We start from the raw sequence: 13,883 nt of genomic DNA, 5'->3' as shown, positions 1-13,883 counted from the left end.
AAAGAAGGGATGTTATATCATTTGGGCTGATGACGGTTTGGTTGGCTCTTTGCTATCTCAATCATGAACGAACTGGGAGACCTATAATTTGATAGTCTAGTATTATTAGGCTTAATGTAGTATAAGTCTATTAACATTCTTTAGATGATTAGGTTGGTCCTGGTACTGCAAACTAGTAGGAATTAATGTTAGTGGGTGAGAAATTAAAAAGAAATATTCATATACAAGCAATGAAGAAAAAGGTTAGGGGGGATATAATTAAAGAAAAAGGACGTCGAAGTTAGCCATATTTTAAAAGCAACAAAAGGTTAAAGTGAGACGTGTAGTGGTAATAGAAAGGAGCTGTGGTTTCTGTGAGGGCTTTATTTCATTTGTAAGGAACAACATGAATAATGTACGGACTAGTAGATAAACTAGCAATAATGAACTATGGAGTACATAGTACGGAATACTTTGTAATAAACAAGTATGGAATTGCTATCGAACAAGTCTAATTAGTTACCAAGCTAAATTTGGTCTAGTGGTAAGGATTGTACCTTCCAACCTTGATGTTGGGGGTTCAATCCCCACTAGAGACACTTTGAGGGTGGAAATCTCTTACCCTTTCCCCCTCATTCTCAAAGTGTCTGACCCGCAAATACCAGATAAAAAAAATCGTGAGGGTTTCAAGGTCCTTCTTCTTACCTTAAAAAAAATTAAAAAAATAATAATAAAAAAAAAAGTCTAATTAGTTGAAAGTTATACTGTCATATTTTATGGACAAATGATATATATTTTGTAATAGTTCATTAATAATTTGACAACTAGTGATATTATAGATATAGTAAAGTGGCATCAAATATTGTGCCGGTATCATATAACAACCTAAATTTTAATCTTATTCTATACAATGACTTTTAATACGAAGTAGCAAATTGCTATTGTATTGTCATTGTTTTAAAGAACACTCGTAATTATAAACAGCTTGTAATTTGGATCATGGTTTGTTTAAAAATTTGGATTAAGTGCTGAAGTGGTTTGATAATACTCATTATTTTTTTTGGTGCAAATGATAATACTCATTAATTGGACGTTTGATATTGTAAATTTGTAATACCATGTGCTTTGTTTTAAAAGTCAATTTTGCAAAAGTCATTTCAATCTCATGGACAACAAAATTAAGCAATAATAGATTAGAGGGACATAAATTAATTTATAATAATTCTACAAGAAAGACAGAATACATACCTTTGAATTGTTTAGTGTTACTAAAATATAGTCCAAATTATTGTTGATAAATTAGTGGTTTGCATAGGTTAACACGACGTGCAAGAAATATGAAGAAGATGAGGTTTATGAACAAATCTTTGAATGTTGCAAATTATGAACAAATCCTTGAATAATAAACTATGCACAACCTACATTGACATTTGACAGTAACCACAGAAAAATAAACAGCTGCTAATGACATGCAAGCAACGAATGGTCCATTGACAAATGTCCATGATTAATTAAGACTATAACATTGAAATGATACAATAAAAGGTATGAACAGTTTAAAATATTGAGGTAAAACTCCAAAACCATCCTTCATTTTTAGAATTTTAACATACGCGTATAAATCAAACTAGTGATGGTCTTTGTAGCTTTCAAACTCCTATATTAAGGAATAAGAATATAATGTAGGTCATAAATGGTAATTAAAACAAATACTTAATAAAATTAGAAACTTACTTCATATAATTTTGGAGGTTGAAACAATGAAGTTTTTTTTTTTTTTTTGAAAAGCAAACTTCTATATAATATTGTATTGCTTTTCCAAATTCAATTCTAATACATGTTTGATTTAACTTAATAACCGTACTTATTTTTAAATCATAATTTCCATTTACGTTATTACTTTTGTCACTCTATTCAATATTCACAGTAAAATTTCAAATCCATAATATGAGACCGAAATATATTAAATCAAATCAAGCTCCGTCAAGAAATCCATAATACTTTCAACAACAAAAAAAAAAAAAAAAAAAAAAAAAAAAAAAAACATAATACTTAATTCGTAAATAACTTGACAAAAAGTTGAATATTCACATTCCAAATGAATTAATTAATGAATTAATTAGCCTCACATTCAAATACCATTATCGGTTTATTATACAAGTATACACTTTCCCACCTTCCATCCATCTCAACCTCCTTCCTTCCTTCTCCTATAACCCCTTTCTTCTTCCTTTCGCTCTCCTCAACAAAATTATCATGAAAGACAATCACCACCACCAACGTCAACAACACCAGCAGCAGCTACCGTTACACCATGAAGTTTCTGGAAGAATTCCTCAAACTATCTACGTTACCCAAAACCAACAGCGTACCTTATCATCCTCATCTTAACATACGCCCTTGGCTACTTTACCGCCTCACCTTCTCTCTCCTCCAACGAACAACTCACTTCTCCTCCTCCTGATTCTGCTTCCACTACTCCAACTGTCGTTAATCTCGTTACAACAACTAAAAACTGCCCTCTTGCCACGTCATCTACTGTCCTCGACAAGAACGACCACAACCGGTTCGGCCCGGTTTGTTCCAACCGGTCCCACCCGAAACAATCCGGTCTATAATCCTAAACCGGGTCTACAACGGAACCTCGCCCTACGAGAACTTTCCACCACCCCACGTGGCAGAATTACTACGTCCTAAGCGAGTCAAAGGGTGGGGCTCATACGGCGCCGTTTTCGAAAACCTTATCAGGAAAGCCCAACCAAAAACAATCATTGAAGTCGGAACATTCTTAGGCGCATCAGCAACTCACATGGCTCAGTTAACTCGCCAACTCGGACTCCAAACTCAGATCCTCTGCCTCGACGATTTCCGTGGTTGGCCCGGGTTTCGCGACCGAGTTGACTACGTCCCCGTCCAAAACGGCGACGTTTTGCTCTTCGCGCAGTTTCTACAAAACGTGATTTACCTGAACTCGAGCGAGTCAACACTACCGATTCCGTTTACAACGGGGTCAACGCTTGAGAAGCTTTGCGAATGGGGGGTAATGGCGGATTTGATAGAGGTGGATGCGGGTCATGATTTTCACTCGGCTTGGTCGGATATAAACCGGGCTTATAAATTACTTAGACCGGGTGGTGTCATGTTTGGGCATGATTATTTTACTAAGTATGATGATAGAGGTGTTAGGAGAGCTGTTGATTTGTTTGCCAAGGTTAATGGGTTTAAGGTTAATGTTGATGGTCAACACTGGGTTATTGAGTAAACTCGGTTCGACTTGTTGTTTTATACATACATAGATAGATAAGACATTGCAAATAGTGTGAGATCAGATACGAGTAATATTTTGTTTTACGGTTGATTTGATTTGCACAAATGTGTAGATTATACGGTTGTAGAAAATAAAGAAATGAATTGAAACAAAACGATGAGATTTTTTTGAGGGTTTTGTGTTATCTTCTTAACTATTAGTTTGTGGTTGGAAAATGAAGTGGATATATCTATACAAGATTGAATACGTATATTGGTTGCATCATGTGACTCAGATTTAAAGCTTGTAGAGCTCAACTTATGTTTAATGCCATTGTTAGCCTTTTATTGTTGTTTAAATGTTTGATCGGCCATAATAAAAACGAGTTCGTGCGTAATTTTGTAATGATTATATTTTATGCATATTTGTGATCTCTGTTGTATATCTTTCGCCTCTTGCTCGCTTTCTCCGTTTCTCCCTATGATGCAGTGATAGTTTAGCCATTGGAAGGCGAAACGATTTCAGCTCTATCTATTTTGCATTATGCATCTACATTGAGTTTAAATGACAAGCTAAGTTTAACAAAACTTTTTATGATTTGTTGGCATCATACAACGTACTATTGTATGGCATATTTTCTCAAGTCTTTATTCTGATTGGAATAGAAGATGCAAATTTAGTGGCTCTGAAAGTTTTCATGATCATCGTACAGCCCATATGACGCTGCTGCATACTGTAATTTATATCAACGTGTAATGTAGCATTTCAAGAGAGGATCTATTGTGCAAGTAGTTTTGAAGTAGAACTATCAGATTCAATATGATGTACACAAAGAAGACAATTGTTGTGACATTTCGCAGGTATTTATCAACAAATTAGTTTTTGTTCAAAATATGAAACATCTAAAACAAGCCTCCAAACTCTTGCAACGTATATGAACTTGACCTAGAATATAAGTAGAATAGAAGGGAGTGATTTGTAAATATAAACCTAAAATCTACTTTTGTGAGACAATATTGGTCAAAGTAAGATGATCGATATGAAACAAATGGAGTAATAAAAGAGAAAAATGAGGCTTATACTTTGTATATTACGGAGTACTATACTTGTATTAGTGTTGTCATGCTGGTGCATACTCCCTCCATTTCTTTAATTTGTTTTCTCGAGTCTCTTTTCAATTTGTTCCTTTGATTCAATTCTAACTCCCTATTATAAATGATTATGAGAAATCACAAATGACGAGATTTTATCTATTCAATCGGTTTATTAATCAACTAATCTACAAATTTTATTGTTATTAGAGAGCAAAAGCTGAAATCATTTTAATATGGGTTGATACAGGCAAACTGGCAAAGCTCTTATACATATGCTGTAGTGGGGTGAAGTAAGCCTTTAGAATTCTGAATTCCTGCTGATGGAGTAAATCTGTCTGAGATAGTTGAGCCCATTAACGAAGTGGGTTCGATCTGTAAAATTGAACACAGTCCATATCCCTAAAGTATTATGCAATCTCATCTACCGCATAAAACATTTCTAATTCATAATCGGCCATGTTAAACTCAAAAGATATTGAAGAAAACGGCTTAAGCTTGTATTGATATTCACGACAATATATATAGTACAATACAAGGAACTTGCCTAAAACTCCTAAAAAATATACTTCTCTGTTTTTTTATAGTTGCAACACTTCTCTTTTCACGCTTGACCGATGCATGTTTTCAATCGTTAATATCTTTAATTACCAATATGTAAAAATTATAAATATTTTATATTAAAATTGTATAAATCGAGATGAATCTAACAAGTTCCCACATGACTATATTTTTACTGAAGTATAAACCGTCAAATCTAGTAAAAGTGAAACACATAAATAGTGTAAAAGTCAAATTGTTGCAACTATAAATAAACGGAGAAAGTACATGACAAATATACAATATTACTATAAACCAATCGACTTCCAATTTTATTTTATTTTTTTTCCCGACGGGGTGCATAGTTTGTTCTAAAGACATACTTTGTATTTATCTCCTGTATTTTCATTTTCAAGCTTGTTAATGGACAATTATGGCTTGTATCGAGATCCAATTAAATACTATGAGTACCTCCGTTTCTTAATATCTGTAAAATTCATTTGTTACAAATAAAAAGAAACGTAGGTAGTAAATAAAAACTAAATGTCATTAGATAAACCACCAGTTTTGTTTCAAAAAAACTAATAAGATAAACCACCGGTGAACATGAATCACTCGTCCAAAATTCTTACTGAATAGAGCATATACCAGTACCTATTAAATCAAACACAGTTTCGACAGGCTAGCGGAATTTTGGATCGTGTTTATGCCAATGTAATTAATGGGCCTTGGGCTGTTGAGTGTTGGCTGGAACTTGGATAGGACAAGTGGACAACATGAAGCCAATGGATAATCTTTAATGTTGTCTCCTATAAAAATTTACCCATCTTTAATTTAATTTAGCTCTATTAGACCCTATTCAGTATTCAATACTTTCAATTTAGTAAAAATCAATAATTTTAAAGAAAAAATATAGCATAGAATCTGTAAAAATAATTTTCAATTCAGCAAAAAAAAGATAAAGTGAATATGGCTTTACTAATATTTAACCATCCGTTTTTTTACAAAATATTTGAATAATCCTCTTGTTTATTGATCCAATAAAATTCCTCTTCATTCATTTTTTTTTACTTGTATTTTTTTGTACTCCTTTGTTTCTAAACAAATGCATTACTTTGATTTTTATTGTTGTTCATATACTATCTTTGTTTCATAATGATGTTAGTGCTTCATATTTTTTTCCACATTCTCTAGTATGAAAGTTTGAACAACAATATGTATATTGGTAATTGTGTCCTTATAAAAATTATAAAGAGTTGAAAAAAAATCAAAAATTCATATTGAGACGTACTTCCTCCGTTCCTAATTAGATGACCTGTTTCTATTTATTACGTTTGTCAATGCATAAATTTAACGGTAAATTTCTCTAATTACCAATAAGTAAAAATAATTAAAAAAAAATTGATTTTTTGAAACCACACATTAAGAAGATTCCAAAAAGATCTTATATGACTATGTTTTTACATATCTATAAATCACAAAAGCTAGTCAAAAAAAAGTTAAAACGTGTCATCTTCTTTAAAATAGATGAATCATTAAATACGAAGCAAGACTTTACGTGATTGTAAATGATTTTTTTTTTCTTAAAGATATTTCACAAAAGATGATTAAAGTGAATTTTTGAATATTTCCATTTATTTAGGAAAGGAGTAAGTATCCACTTACCATAAACTTTTGTTTCTAAACGAGTGAATGTATGACCAGAAGAGAGAGAGAGACAAAAAAAAAGGGGGGGGGGGGGAGATTACAAATACACTTGGTTTGCTAAAATTTTTAACCTTAAATAAAGTAGGTTAATGATAACGACATGAATATAATTCCTCTATTCTTACTTTATTGCAACAATGTTATTTTGGGAAATTTCACAATTATTGACTTATTGTAACAAATTTATTTTTGGAGTATTTTATGATGTGTTGATGCTAAAGTTACAACTTTAGACTTGTCCAAACCTTTGTCTAGGGTCTATTGGTCCAAAGCTTTCCCTTTCAATTTTCCTTAAAATTGTGATGATTCATCCATTTATCTATTACATATTATTAAAGGCGAAATTAAAGAGACACTTGATATTGGCTTAAAAAAAAATTCTTACACCCATGTAAGTCTATAACACTAACCGAGTAACCCCTATAACAATGAACGAGTAATACCTATGATGACTGGCCACACGGTGTGGCCAGCCACATATAAGAATTAGTGCGTTTTCTGTGTTGTGGCTAGCCACACCGTGTGGCTGACTAACACACACCAAAACACTAAACGGTAACCCCTGACCGATTGAGTAACTCCTGACCAACCGAGTAACCCGTGACAAAGTAACCCCTGACCGACCGAGTAACCCCTGAACGAGTAAACCCTGAACGAGTAAACCCTGACCAAGTAACCCCTAACCGACTGAGTAACTCCAGAATAAGTAACCCGACCACACGGTGTGGCTAGCCACATATGAAACTTTGTGATATTGCACGAGATTCAACCTAGTTTAATATTATAGTGAATAATTTATTTTTTATTTTTTATTAATTTTTTCGACAAGAAGAAAAAGGATTTCATTAATAAAAGATAGTCAAACGACACTTATAAACATTTCCAAGGAAATCTAAAATTCCAACACAAGTACAAATCACCTTAGGACTAATTACATATTTGATCAACTATTGCCTTAGTAAAAAAACTTCATCCAAAGCAATACAATTTGTGAGCTATTATCTCTAATTCGGCTTGAAACCACTGATGAATACTTATTTGAGTGAAAATACTCATATGGTCTTTTAGATACTTACGGAAATTATGAAACCCTAAATCTTCAACCCTTAATAGACGAACAAATAAAGAAATTAAGCCAAATAGAATAACCACCATCTTAAAGATGGGCATCATTTATTTAAAGCTATTAAAAAGTATTTGGGGCTCTCTACAGTGATTCACAATTAAAAGCAGAAGAAAAAAGATGAAAGAGAAGAAGAGTGAAGGAAAACTTTAAAACCTTAAAAAATATATAATAATAAAAATAAACAGAAAAAATCTAACAATGAGGCTAGAAAAACCCTTCTAAGAAAGAAACCTTAAAAAAACCAAAAAACGCCCTATTATTATGAATAATTAAAAAAAAAATATACATGAAGGTATGATATATGTGTCGTTTTATCCTTTGTATCACATGGTTAAATTAGATATACAATGACAAGAAAGAGATTCAGGTTCATGGAACATTTCCACATTTCTGTCAAAGAAGAATTACTTCAACACTAAAATATACATGAGGTCAAATCACTCAGGTCAATTTTCACTCGGTAGTTTAATTGTTTATTTGTTATATTATCAATTTTGTGGGGCCCACATTGATATTAAAGGGTCAATAAATACATGAACCACAACATAAACGAGTACTGAGATGGTACAGTCTTTGGATCATCGTTCGTGAAAGTAACCAGTAAAGAAGTATGCATGAACTTGATTTCTTTATGCCTTGAAAATATTTTGGAAAGTCAAATAGAAAGTTGAATCAATTAAATACTCATTTTGAGCACGAGGTGCATTATTATTATTCTAATGTACTAGAGATACATGTCCATGATAATGATTTAGAATCAAAATTATGTCCCATGAGGAAATAATAAAAGCAAACGAATATCATGTACAATGTAAATATTAGCCGGCCATGCATGCATATATTATTACTTCTTTAATTATTTTTGGTATCTGATATATATTATCTTTTGGTACTATCCACATTTTCTACTCTAACTATATAAATTCTTAAATAAACCTGATTTACACTAATTAATTGTGTATCACTAACATTAGAGACACCATGGTTGTTTTATTAATAAAAAAAATGGTCACTATATTTCAATAAAGGTTATTAACTTATTTTGTTGAAATAAATGTCATTGTGGTATTATAAAGGCTATAAGAGTTTTTTTTTTCAATGAAATTTTTTATATATTGGTTAATATGAGTAATGAAGGTCACTATGTTAAAATTAGGGTCACTATGTTCAACATAAGGGTCACTATGTTCAATATAACGCCAGTTACGTGCATATAAACCTCAGGTACACAGTAATATTATTGTGGACCAGGTCCACACAAGTTTTTTCCTTCTAACTATAGATGGTGATTTATACGAAATCTTTTACCGAATTGGCTAATTTAACAAAAATATTTACTAATATGGCTATTTATAAATAGTCTGTCTTGTGAGCAACTGGCCACGCCGTGTGGCCACTTGTAAAATAATAAAGTAATCCCTAAAATATTGATCGGTAACTCTTATAACATTGATCGAGTAACCCCTATAACACTGATTAAGTAACCCTAATAAAGTAACCCTTGAACACTGACTATATAACCCTTATAACACTAATGAAGTAACCTCTATGATGACTGACATAATATAAGAATTTGTGATTTATAAATTAGAATTCCAAAACAAACTAAATAATAAAATTCTTTTTTTTCCCTTGAATTGGATTTTTTGCCTTTTTTTTTCCCCCTGTTAATCTTTATTTAAACTTAAGAATCAAGATCAAGCAATTAATACAGACTTTGGAAAACTAACATTCAACACAATATTTCTACAGCGATTCTCAATGATATTAGGTAACAGTGTAACACTAAGCAAAATATCACCCATGCAAGGAATAGAAATTTCATCTCCATTTCACTTCCAATCCAATGATATACTTAATTATAATACAAGCACACCGAATTATATCTGCCAAATAGTTGCTTCAAACTTCCAATTATCAAAAAATAAAACTATGTTAATAAACTACCAAAAAGATACTATTAGCAAGAATATTTGTGATCTACAAAGAGATTTGCTAAGCTACCTACTACCAGTGAACAATACTACTTGAAATTACGGATAGATAGAAACAAACTTACAATTATATGAAATCCAGACAAAAATTTAAAATTAGGTGGAATAATAAATGATTATATGGAAGGTTTATGGGAGTGATGAGAATGGTTGGGTAGGGTACTACTCGTACTAGGGCTGCCTGCTATTGCTAGCGGCTATATACAATTATGACTTAAAAAAAAAAATACCAAACCAAATTGGGTTGAAGGAAAAAAAGAATAGGAAATTTTCATTCGAAGTTAATTTAGCTAGTTTTGGAATTTGAATTTATGAATAACCATTTTGATAAACACTTTTGTTAAATTAGCCAATTCAGTAAAATATCAAATAATATAGCAGGATAATAAGATATTTAGTGTTGAAATAATTCGCCTAATTACATGTAAATTTTCAAGACATTAGCTTTATATACTTCCTTTACTCCATAATATAGTTTCTGTTTTGTTTTGTACATTACTCAAGAAACACCTTTCACTATAAATATTTTTTATTACAATTACATATTGGTGTTATAAAATTTTAATATATTAAAATATGCACACTGATATGAATCTAACATCTCATATGATTATGTTTTTGTATACATTAATGAAAATCTTTGGTCAAAAAAATTTAAATGTGGACCAAAAAAGTTAAAATTGCACTGTATAATATATGGGACAAAGGAATATTTTTTAATTATTTAAAATTAAAGAAATTCCGTATTGATAATCGAAGTTATGCATTGCTCGATCAACATGATAAGAAAAATGTGTCAACTAAACCAAAACAGAAATTAAATTACATATTAAAGGATCTTAGTTGTGTGTGTGTGTGTTTTTTTGAAGGGATTAAAGGATCTTAGTTAAGGGTTATTTAAGTTAAGTTTATGAAAAAAGTTTTTATACAATAAGTGTTAATAAGGGTTTCTCAATTTAAATTTACAACTTAAATTTAGATAGGTCATAAGTCCATATAAAGTAATTTTTTTTTTTTTTTTTTTACCAGCATATAAAGTAAATTTAGATAAGTAAACAAGGGAATAGAAGGCTTCTTAGCTACGGAGTAAAGAATAATCAAGTGAGGCGCATTTTCAAAGTTTCAAACAAATGTACACCCAACACGCATGCTATTTTACTATTTCAAAGCTATTGTAAATTTGTTGTTGCCTAAAAATCATTTTTTTATTTTGGGAAAAATGAGTACATTCTAGAGAACGGATGGGTTTAATATGCATTGCTGTTTTATTAGGAAAAAAAAAGAGTAAGGCTCCATTTATTTCATCTTATTTTTACTGAATTTAAATTATTTTTACTGAACTAAAATTAATTTTACTGAACTTAAAATATTTTTGCTGAACTGAAATTAATTTTACTGAACTGAAATTATTTTGCTGAATTGAAATTATTTTTACTGATTTTCTATTGTATTTCTTCTTTATAGTTACTGAATTTTACTGAACAAAAATTATTTATACTAAACTGAACTTATTTTTACTGAACTTAAATTATTTTTACTTAATATTATTTTTTTTAAGGTGAAGTGAACAAGTCCTAAATGTAATTTAAAATTATACTACGTACTGCAGTTAAAAGTTCATTTAAAAAAAAAAAAATGAAAGTTAGTGAATTTAATAAATTAAGAAATGTTCAAATTTCTAAAAAGAAAAAAGAAAGAGAAATGTTCAAATTGCCAAAGTAATGATACTTAGGGGAAAGGAATCCATACAAACATATTGTGTTTATTTTATTTTATTTATGTATTTATTTTTACGAGAATTTCATTAAGAATAATAAGTTCAAATAAGGGTCAACTATCTAAATAAATTTACAACTACATTTTTTTGTTTTATTCACCTATATTTCACTTATGATGTATTCTCTTCACTTGAACATATAGATATGATTAGACCTAAGCCCTAAAGCTTATATTTCTTAAAGATGAACCGAACATACTCTCCTAATATGAACTTGGAATTATTAAAAAAAAAAATCTTTTTTGAAAATGTAGTTTGGGTAAATTTTACTACCCTTGATTTGAACTTATATTTCTAAATTTAACAGAATTTATTTATTTTAGAATAAGTGAATAAATGAGCTGGCAAGAATATAACGTAAGCACGGATAAGTTAAAATGGTGAAATGAACACAGTCGAAATTCTGATAAAAACAATTTCATTAAGTTCAAGTAAATGATAATCAGATGAACCACATATGACCATATATATATATATATATATATATATATATATATATATATATATATATATATAAACTATTCCGTCAGTCCTACGGATTTTTGCTTTATACCAATGATCGCTCTCATCGACGGCGTCGTCGACGACGAGAAACTCGTTGATTGTTGATTATATTTTTCAATGATTTATGCTTGAATTGGCTTGATAATTGCTTGAGATTCTCGGATATTTCGAAAAATGCCCAAAAAAAATCGATTTGGGGTTTTATTGTGTGATGTATAATTGTTGAAATTGATTGTCCTATGTGATTGTATGTTGAATTGTGATCATTTTGATAACGAATGCATGCATTTTGGTTGAGAAATGAGCATGTTGTATTTGTTTATTTTAAAAAAATAAGATTACTAAATATAAAATATGTATAATTTTATTCATTCATTGTCTAGATGATATCATCTAAAGGCTGGATGATATCATGTATTGTGTCTACAATATTATCTATACGATGGATAATATCTCCTCTATTGTTTTTTTTATATCCTCTATTATTTTTATGATACAAGTATCTTTTATGAGTTAGATGATATCCTCTATTGTTTTTATGATATCTGCTATAAGTTAGATGATATCCTCTATTGGTTTTATGATATAAGTTAGATGATATCATATACACAATAGATGATATCATCTAGCTTATATCATAAAACCAATAGAAGATATCATCTAACTTATAGCTAGATGATATCATCTATTATGTATATGATATCATCTATAAACTGGATGATATCCTCTATTAGCTACATGATATCATTTATAATTATGTTTATGATATCCTCTATTGGCTGTATGATATACTCTATTGGCTATATGATATCATTTATAATTGTGTCTATGATATCCTTTATTGACTGGATGATATCCTCTATTGGCTATATGATATCATTTATAATTGTTTCTATGATATCCTTTATTGACTGGATGATATCCTCTATTGGCTATATGATATCATTTATAATTGTGTCTATGATCATCTATAGGTTAGACGATATCCTCTATTGGCTATATGATGGTATTCTCTAACAAATTGTAGTATCCTCTACCAAAGATAAATTGTACATATCCTCTATTAAATACTACATATCCTATAACAAACAATACATATCCTACAACAAAACTGTACGTATCATCTATTAACACATATCCTCCAATAAGTTGTACATATCCTCTATCAAATAATACATATCCTGATCAAATACTGCAGCACATATCATATATACTTAACGCACAAATTATATGGTAATTAATTTCCTTATCAAAACAAGAATGTTATACCCTCAATCTATAACTATGACTATAGAATTGCACCACCCCATCTCACCTCACCCCACCCGTCCCACAACCAGAAATCGCCTAAAACCAAAAAAAAAAAGAAGCATGATTTGTAAACCAATTAAGCTTAATTAGTAGCAACCTTAAGTAGTCATTGATCCTTGTTATTACAGTTATGTGGCTGCGCCTTGTTCTACTGCATGCCCCGGATGAGCTAAAAAAAAAAAAAAAATATGATTTGTAAACCAATTGCTTATGCAAACTACTTGTAGTAACGATATTTTAATTTTAAAATCTACTTTGTCCTCGTCTATTAAACGGAGTACATAAGATGCATTGTAGAATTTGCAAACAAGTCTAGACGATCCAAATACCAACAATTAGTAATCGTGATTATTATATTTTCAATTTGGTGATAATAAACTTCATTATAAGTAGTTCATGAATAAACATTTATCAACCAACTATTTATGTTTATCCCTTACATCTTGTACCATAACAAATATCAATCTGAAGTTACCAATTGTACATTGATTTAGAAAGTCGGTATATAATTTGTGAAAATTATAATTTGAGGGGAATAACATTACACATTTGGTAAGCTACAAATTATGGAGATAGAGAAGAAGAAAATATTGCGTAATGAGACAAG

At 30.3% G+C, this 13,883-nt stretch overlaps 1 protein-coding gene across 1 annotated transcript; it reads left to right on the top strand.

The window, feature by feature from the left end:
- The first annotated feature begins 1,689 nt into the window (after positions 1 to 1,689).
- LOC110731637 lies at positions 1,690 to 3,418 on the top strand. The gene has a single exon (XM_021911509.1). It carries the CDS (start codon positions 2,789 to 2,791, stop codon positions 3,239 to 3,241), a length of 453 nt encoding a protein of 150 aa, XP_021767201.1. The 5' UTR covers positions 1,690 to 2,788; the 3' UTR covers positions 3,242 to 3,418.
- Positions 3,419 to 13,883: the final 10,465 nt, after the last annotated feature.

The sequence above is a fragment of the Chenopodium quinoa genome, unplaced genomic scaffold (genome assembly GCF_001683475.1).
Source record: "Chenopodium quinoa cultivar QQ74 unplaced genomic scaffold, ASM168347v1, whole genome shotgun sequence".
In the NCBI taxonomy this organism is placed as follows: domain Eukaryota; kingdom Viridiplantae; phylum Streptophyta; class Magnoliopsida; order Caryophyllales; family Amaranthaceae; genus Chenopodium; species Chenopodium quinoa.
This window is presented reverse-complemented; position numbering and strand designations above follow the sequence as displayed.